The sequence below is a fragment of the Mangifera indica genome, chromosome 1, assembly GCF_011075055.1.
Source record: "Mangifera indica cultivar Alphonso chromosome 1, CATAS_Mindica_2.1, whole genome shotgun sequence".
Lineage (NCBI taxonomy): Eukaryota > Viridiplantae > Streptophyta > Magnoliopsida > Sapindales > Anacardiaceae > Mangifera > Mangifera indica.
In genome coordinates this window covers 24,440,715-24,449,637 of record NC_058137.1, presented here as the reverse complement: position 1 = coordinate 24,449,637, position 8,923 = coordinate 24,440,715, and the positions used below count along the sequence as shown (strand labels likewise).

Below are 8,923 nucleotides of genomic sequence, written 5' to 3'. Positions count from 1 at the left end.
TACTTCAATGGTTAATAGGGCTTAATTTAAAAAAATATATATTCATAAGCATGAATTTTGATAAAATAATTGTCTCTTGTCAGCACTCAGTCACTCCAATGCCCTAATACCATCTGGGTATGTACACAAAACCATACATCTCTAGAGATAAACTTGCATTACCTGTACCATCTTTTTCCAGGCTAAATGGCATCTGGCAGCTGGCTCATCTGTGCTTATACGGCCTCGAAGAAAACTCGATGCTCCAAAAGGCCTAGTAAAACGCTCCTCATTTTTTCTAGTGAAACAGGTTTCAATATAACACCATCCATTCCAACTCTCATGCAGTTCTCCTTGGTTACTTTGTCAGTATTTCCGGTCAGGGCTACTATCAGTGGCCTTTCATGACGCCTTGTAAACTTTTGGTGTATAAGGACAGCAACTTCGTAACCATCTATACCAGGCATCCCAACATCCATGAAGACCACCTTGTGCTCATGAGATAGTACGCGCAAGCAGTCCTCACTTGAGCCAACGGTCATTACATCACATCCCAGGTGCACCAAAAGCCCTTTTGTGACTGATCTGCTAACTCTGTACAACAAAATGCATTCAAAATTCAGTTGCATGGTATGAACCATTAAATATATTAGGTACCACCCCTCTAAACTAAAACAACGGATAAAAGAATTGCACTATTACTAACCCATTATCATCCATGACAAGAACTTTGAGCCCTGTAAAATTTGCCTGTGGTCCTGATATTTTTGGCATGAAAGAGAGCTTAGATTCATTTGAGCTCTCAGGGATCCCAAGTTTCACAATGAAGATAGCAGTGGAACCCTTGCCAAGACCTTCACTTTCAATCCATATATGTCCCTCCATAAGATTAACAAACCTGGTCACATAGTACAAAGGCCAAGAACATTGCAGATGTCTATTTGTTAACCATCGGTATAATATAACACCTTCAAAATTTTAGTACCAAATTTACAAAAATCTACCAAGCCAAACAATTGGCAAATTTATGTGACCGAGTTATAGCAAATGATACATGAAATGAAAGTTAAAAATTGTAAGATATCAACAACATGTTACCTCTTACAAATTGCAAGGCCAAGTCCACTGCCATTGAAATTTCTGGTAGCTATTGATTGATTTTGCGCAAATTTTGTAAATAACTTGGGAATATCTTGGGGTTTAATGCCTGATCCAGTATCTTTAACCTACACAAAAGAGGAAAGTATTCTAAGTATTTAACTTCTAAGTCTATGTTACTGAGCATCCCAAGACAGAAGGCTTCCAATTCAGCATCAGAGAAACCAAACCTGTACACGCAGGTAAAAATGATTATCACTTGGCACTGGAAAAAATTCTGGGGCTCGAGAGTCTCGTAAGGACTCTGATTTTGCAACAAAAGCAGTGATTGAGATGTTGCCTTCTTTTGTGAACTTTACAGCGTTGCCAACAATATTTAGGAGAGTTTGCATTAAGCGCTTTTCATCACCAACAGCATACTCAGGAAGATCAGGAGCCAAATTCAATGCAACCTGCAACTTCTTGACTGATGCAATAGGCTTGATCAGATTAAGGACCTGTTGTGGAAAATAAGCACATCACCATAACAACCACCAATACTTAGCAATTTAAGAAATTTTATACACTTTGTCAGGTTCATAATGCAATTAAAGCCGATTTACAAACAGCAAAGTTCATAAACTTACCTCCTTGAATAGAGCATGAAGATTAAAAGTTCCAAGTTGAAGTTGTAGGCTACCATCTTCAAGCCTCGAAAGATCTAATACATCATTTATTAGAGTAGCTAAGAGATTACTGCTCTTAAGAATTGTTTCAACCATCAGTCGCTGCTCAAGTGTCAATTCAGTTTCTTGCAGTAAAGAAGAAAGGGCAACGATTGCATGCATTGGAGTTCTCATCTCATGGTTCATAACAGCCAGGAAATCATTGCGAGCATGAATGGCTGTTTCTGCTTCTCTCCTGGCGAGGTCAAGTGCAATGTTCTGCTCCAAAAGAAGATCCCTAGCCCTCATTGATTCCTCTAAGATGGCAGCATGAGAAAGAGCAACAGCCACCTAGATTAATCATGAAATTCTACAAATAAACTCCTTTGAATACTATCATATAATACAATCCAACTGAAATGCAATGTCAAAATGGAAAAAGAGCAGTCACATGATTAAGCTGTTGGACACATTCTCCTGTTGTTGGTAACATACACACAAGATTAAGCTGCTGGACATATTCTCTCTTCTTTCATTATTTTAGAGGGTAAGATAAAAATGCCAAGCATATTCTCAAAGGTCAAAGTAACTAAGAAGGCACAAATATTTTCAATTGGTCAATCACATGATTATACTGTTAAAACTTAAATATCATGATAAGGTCTTTATCTACAAACTTAACATGTTGCTTACCACTGAGAGAAATGGGGATCCTGGTATTAGTAGTGATACTACACACCATTGTATCCCATGTCCAACAATATTATGAAGAACAAACATTCCCTCAACAACTCAAAATACGAGTTAAAAATAATATAAATGGGCATCAAAGTAAGGAAAGTTACGAAAAGCAAAGATAAGATATAGTTCCATAAGGTGGACAAGTCTTTAACCTGATCAGCAACCACTTCAACGAGTTCCAACTCATGAACATGCCACTGCCTTGCACTATCTGAGGGAAGCATCAAAACCATCAAAGCATAGCGTTTTGTTGAAAGTTCTGGCCAATCATTAATTTGAAAATTTGAGAGATGCAGGAGTGGAACACGAACTGCAACCACCTCGCCAGGCATGTATTTTCCTGCAAGAGGCCTTAACCTTGCCACAGGACAATTTGGTGATATCTTCACTGCATGACTGCTAGTGAATACTTGACTGATCACAGGAAGTTGGGTGGGTACAGTACATCCAACTGGATTCTGTTGGTGAAGCGTGTATGAGAGTTGAAGCTCTAAACCAGTTCGTGTTGGCATCCACAAGGCACACTCTTCCAGTGCCAAAGTTCTTCCCAATTCAACAAGAGTGGTCTTCAGTATGGTATGTCTATCCAAAGTGCTTCTGATTTCATGAGTCAGCATCCTAACATGTCGCCCAGTTTCTTCCTGTGTGCGGATCAAGCCCATTTCTCTATCAAGCTGTGCAGCCTTGTTTTTTAAAAATAGTTCTCTAGTTTTAACACTTAACAGATCAGGTATAATATGTACAAGCATAAGGGCCGTTGCACAAGAAACCGCAGCTGTCAAAACCTTAGCGGTGGTCATTACTATTGCCACAGTCCTTGAATGCATATTAAAAGTCCACAAGTTTATAAGATGTGTCGCCCCACACAAAACAATGAAAGCGCCAAACTGTACAAGGACCCATCTATATGGAAACACGGCAGATTTCTTCACAAAGTAGATCAGCTCTAGAGGAATTGAAAAGTAAGCAAGTGCAATGAAGAAATCTGAAATATATTGATACTTCATCAACAATTCATCAGCTGGCCATTGTGGTTCAATGCAGTTGCAAGACTCCATGTTGACTGAACCACCTACTCTTTTACATGCCAGCAACAGAAGATACAACAATTAAAAAAATGCCCCTTAGCAATAACAAAAACAATAAAGAATCAGCAGAAACTCAACTCCATATAAATTAACCATTAATAATGTCAAGAGTAATTATTGAAACAGAAACGCTATGAACCCTGATTCATAGATTTAAATGGTCTTCAACAGAAGAATGTTGAGGCACAAACCATAGCCACACCCAAAAAAAAAAAAAAAGAGAAAAACAAGGTGCTTTCAACTTATCGTGTAAAAAGGCTCAAACTTGCTCTTTCCAAATGACCTCGAATCCTTACAATACACTATCAAACCATCAGAACACATACACCAAGACAAACTTTAATGATAATAATAATAATAACAATAATAACTTCAGGAAACTCTAATCCTTCGTTCGATTTCTTTTCTCAAATTACATCAATAAAAACAAAACAAATCCGATAATTGTTGCCCTTCGAAGTTCTAATAGCGTTGGCACAAAAATAAACAATGGGAAGCAAGACGTTCAGTTACGTAGAATTAAAAAACACAACTTCTACCAGAACATTAATAAAGAAAAAAGCATTACTCAGATAGGAAAACACAAAAATATACTCGGATTTCAAGATAAAAGTAATTAAAGAAGAAACCGAGATGGCAAAGCCAAGCCTATAACAAGAATCAAACTGAAATAAACCCATTTAACATCGCAAGTTCAAGAAGAAGAAAATTTTCTGGGCAAAATACAAACCTTTAAGCCCGTGAACAATTCATGAGACCCACTTTGACGATTTACTTGAGATTTTGGGGGGTCTCTACAACTCAACTCTCTTTCTTCTATGCGAGGTAAGTGGCTTGCCAGGCCTTTTAGTCTATTAGTAGAAACTGGAAACAAGTGGCGGCTAAGTTGACACACCCGACTGTGAAGTTTCTTCCATCACCGCTCATCAGATCACTCTTGATCTAATGGTGATGGTCACAGTTGAGGCCCTTGACGTTTGTTCCCCGGTTCATGAATGTGAACACACTGTCTGATTTCAGACAACAGGTGCTTAGTTGCTTTAGTTTGGTTTGGTATGAAGAGAGAAGTAAATGTTTTTTATTATCTGTAAATGAAAAATTAAATAAAATAAAAGTAATGTTTTTAAATTAATTAATTTCCCATATAAAATTTTGTTTTGGAAATAATTTGACAAGAGATGGAAGGGTTCAATGGATCTGGCTCACATATGGTAAATCTGGGGACCCAATTGCCTTGACCCTTAAGTTTACCCTCAACTTAGGCAATTATTATAATAATAAAATTATATATATTTATTAAATACATAAATAAGTATATATTTGATATATATTATTTAATAATTATATAATTTTAAATTAAACTTAAAGTAATACTTAATCATATAAGAATATATTATGTGTACATATATTTGTGTACGAAAAAATATATACGTTACGTGTAGTATTGTTTTTATTATAATAGCAAATTGTGAACACATTTTTTATATATAATTTGAATATATAAATATAATAAAATTATATATATTCATTTTGAATACATAAATATGTACACATTTAATATGTACTATCATGTGATTAAATGATTTTGAATTAAAGATAAAATAATACTCAATCACATCATGATACATATAAGTATGTATTCATTTGTATACTCAAAATAGATACATATAATATTACTCATATAGATAATATGTTATCATATGATTGTGTGTTATTTTATTTTTAATTTAAAACAATATGATTACATAATAATATATTATTTATATATTTAAATTGTATATATAAAATATATACATATAATTTTATTATTATTATAATATATTGATTAAATTTTATTCTATTTAGGATAAAAGAACATATTACCCTAATTAATAAATATGGGACCAAAAAAAAATATAAAAATTATACGAGTATAGTATAATAAATTGTGAAAATTGTGTTTTATAAAAATATGATTATAAAATTTAGATAAAAAATATATAGCATATATATATGTGTTTAATATGATACATAATCAATAATATGTTTTTAAAAATATGATAATATTAATCATAATTTCGGCACTCTTCTTAAAATACTTGATTAAAATTAATATAACATTTTAAATCAAAACATTTAATTAGCCTTTAGATATGATATAATGACACAACCAAATTTATACACTTGGGGCAAGTTGATGAGAAGCAACAAAATAGAAAGGATGAATGGCAAGTGGAAGAACAACAAAAACTAAACAATGAGGAATAATCTAATATTGAAGTCCATGAAGGGATCAAAGAAGTGCCGACCAACAATTATCTAAAAAGGACTAGAAAACCGCTTATGTGGCTCAATGATTTCATTAGATGAAATAAACTTATCTTATATAGATGAGAGCAAATATAATCAGTAAGTTTTATTTAATTTAGTTTGATATTATCATGTTTAGTTGTCATATATATCTTATTTTTGTATTTATCATGATTGGTTGTCATATTAGTTATCATATGAGTGAAATCATACATATATATCTTGCTTTTGTATTTTGGAAAATAATAGAGAATAATCTTGTATTCCATATTATTCTTCTTTGTTACCTTTCCTTTTTCTTCTCAATTTGTTTTCTTCAATTGGAGCTGACACTTGCTCGAAGAGTGGTTTTATTTACGATCAGGCTATATCTCAAGAATCGTTAGGTGGGTCGTATCATATAACATGATATATAATCTATTGTTAAATATAATCACAATATTTTTACACAGAATATATAGTTAATCAATCATAATAATTAATTTTTCTAATTTACAACTTTTATCTAATACAGTCAAGTTATATTCAATTTATGTACCTATCATTGTAAAAAATAACAAAATGGTTTAAAACTAAATATTAATTAAAAAAAACTCTAAACCCTTAATTAAAAATAAACTTGAGAAATTATATCATCTTTTTAAAATTTTTATATTGCCCTAATCGAAAAAGACTTTAAATACTAGTAATTGTGTTATAAAATATGATTAATCATACATATGTTTTTCTATATATGGATCAGAATTGGCCTCTAATATCAAATGATAAGAAAAAATTATAAGGTCTTTTTTAATAATTTTGACTGAGTTTTTTAATAAAAAATTATAATTTCTTTTTTAATAATTTTCACTGAGTTTTGAATTTTAATAATTCAATTGCGGCTAAAAATCGTTTTCCGAATGTCTGTCACGATAAAAATATTCAATGGGCTTTCAGCCCATTTCATGCCAAAGGACATTCGGCCTAACTTGGTTGCTCTTGAAGGATCTTGTCAATTTAACTTCAATGGGCTTTCAGCCCACCAGACATGAATAACCTGATCCTTGGAATATACGGGAAGGGAAATAAAAATAAAACCAATAAAGAAGAGTTTTTGTCACGCTTGTAAAATCTAAATTTGAAGTCCTCTCAATTCTTAAAACTTTTGAGCATTTTTCCCTTGTAAAATCAAAATCAATTTTTATTTAACCATACACTATAGGGTGGATTCAAATTGAGATGACTTGGTATTCAATCCAACTGAGCCAAATTTTATATGTAGAAGAATCACTCAGATTGATGCCAGCTTCAGAACTCGCCTTATCAAGGACTATTTTTCTTCTTTATCAACAATTCTTCTTCTTTTCTAGTGACTCTTCTCCTTCTATTTAAAAAATCAAGCAAACGAAACTCAAGCTGGTCATTTTGAATTTTAGCTGAGTTTGAGTTGGTCCTTGTTCAAGTTCAGCTCAAATCAAATCTACTCTTGCATACTCTTATTCTTTATTTGGGCTGAAATATATAGGCTCATATAAGAAGCAAGGGGAGGTGTCACCCATTTTCAATTTGGGCCATCAACGTTCCACATCTACTTCTATTAGAATTTAGTTCCAAGAAACAGGCAAATTTCTAAACAAGATATTGGCATCCCAAAATTAAAATTCATAACTCCCATTCAAAGAATGTATTTTTTATGATCATCTCTAGGTCAAAAATATCTGATAAATCTTTTGACTGTCTAACCAGGTTCACCCCCTTAGGTTATGTTATTCAATACGCCAAGTTTCCATGGTCTTTTAGTATGTTTTGATTCCAAATTTTCCCTTTTTAGAATCAAGTTTATTAAGAACAAACTCCATTCCTCTTTCTTTTTCCCCAAAAGATGATTTTTTTTTTTATTTAGTATGATTGAAGTAGAAAGACCAGAAATTCCATTCCCATTTTCTCCTTCTTCCGCTCCTTACAAACATCGACATAGTGAAAGTTGGCAAAAACCCAATAAAAAATTTTAATATTCGATGTCTTTATTTTTTCAAATCTCCACCTAAAAAAACAAATTTGTTTATATTTTCATTTTTTGATGAGTGACTTATCCAAGTTAGATACCCTCTTTAAGACCAAATCAACTACACTGAATAAGTAAAATTTTAAATTTAATAAATAAATTTATAATCGTTATACTAAATCAATCAAAAATTTAATTTTAAAATATTATTAAAAGAGATTTAAATTTAAACATTTTTACGTATAAAACTCTTTTATCACTACTTAAATTATTTCGTAGAACTTTTTACACATTTTTTAACCATATTAAATTATGTGAATTCAAGCGAAAAATATAAATAACTTATGATAAATGACCAAAAAAAAAAACCCTCACACGGGTTTGTTTAATTTTAGAATTATTAAAGCGGTTGATTTATGTGACATGTGTCAAATAATGATAGGGAGAATACACTATAAACTTTCCTTAAAGACAGAAGTGGTCGGTTATTAAAGTTGAGGTTAACTTAACTTTTGTTGTCTTTTGACTAATTAGTTTAACTTAAGTGGTCAAAACTCTGTCTTTTCTTTGATTTGAAACGTGTCGAAAAAGGAGTGGCCAGGTGTCAGTTTTCAAGTGTGGAATTGAACAACGTGGCATTCAATTAATTTGGCGGCAGGTTGGTTTTTAAGATTTTCAGCCGTTGGTTTAGTTGAAGCAAAATTGAGATTTGTCGTATTTTAGTTTCAAAATGTCTCAATCTTCTTTAACAAAATTAGCCTACCATCACCAAGGATTTTGACATATTATTCTTATTATGTGTCAATTTTTCACGCTTTGCTTGTATTCATAAATCTAATAATGAGAAGATTTAGATGATCTTGAGTTGACTCAACTTAATATTGACATAGATATTATTAATATTCAAAAAGTATGATTCTATAATAAATACCCTCTTAGTAGAGTTATAAAATCCTAATCATTAGGATTTATGTATAAAATATAAAACTATAAATTAAAATTTTACGATCGTAAGAATATTTAGAACGTTACCCTGCAATTTGAATTTGTAGAGTTTTTCAAATAATTTATATTGGAGTGACTAATTTTTTGTTCTTGAA

At 32.0% G+C, this 8,923-nt stretch overlaps 1 protein-coding gene across 2 annotated transcripts; it reads right to left on the bottom strand.

Moving 5' to 3' along the window:
- On the bottom strand, positions 1-4,611 carry LOC123223709 (ethylene receptor-like). 2 transcript variants are annotated; one of them, XM_044647038.1, is made up of 7 exons: positions 4,281-4,611; positions 2,615-3,534; positions 1,704-2,072; positions 1,308-1,574; positions 1,078-1,205; positions 686-877; positions 1-573 (listed from the first exon to the last, which is right to left on the bottom strand). In XM_044647038.1, the coding sequence occupies exons 2-7, from the start codon at positions 3,518-3,520 to the stop codon at positions 216-218; spliced, it is 2,220 nt and encodes a 739-aa protein (XP_044502973.1). In that variant the 5' UTR covers positions 3,521-3,534; positions 4,281-4,611; the 3' UTR covers positions 1-215. The 2 variants fall into 2 exon arrangements, with proteins under 2 accessions (XP_044502973.1, XP_044502982.1); XM_044647047.1 differs by having other exon boundaries at positions 2,615-3,539; positions 4,281-4,605.
- Positions 4,612-8,923: the final 4,312 nt, after the last annotated feature.

Excerpts from the sequence above, each read along its gene's own strand:
- LOC123223709 (XM_044647038.1), bottom strand. The coding sequence starts at position 3,520 with ATGGAGTCTTGCAACTGCATTGAACCACAATGGCCAGCTGATGAATTG. Across the intron at positions 1,575-1,703 it reads TTCATGCTCTATTCAAGGAG|GTCCTTAATCTGATCAAGCC; the intron begins GTAAGTTTATGA and ends TTTCCACAACAG. Across the intron at positions 574-685 it reads CTTGTCATGGATGATAATGG|AGTTAGCAGATCAGTCACAA; the intron begins GTTAGTAATAGT and ends TTTGTTGTACAG.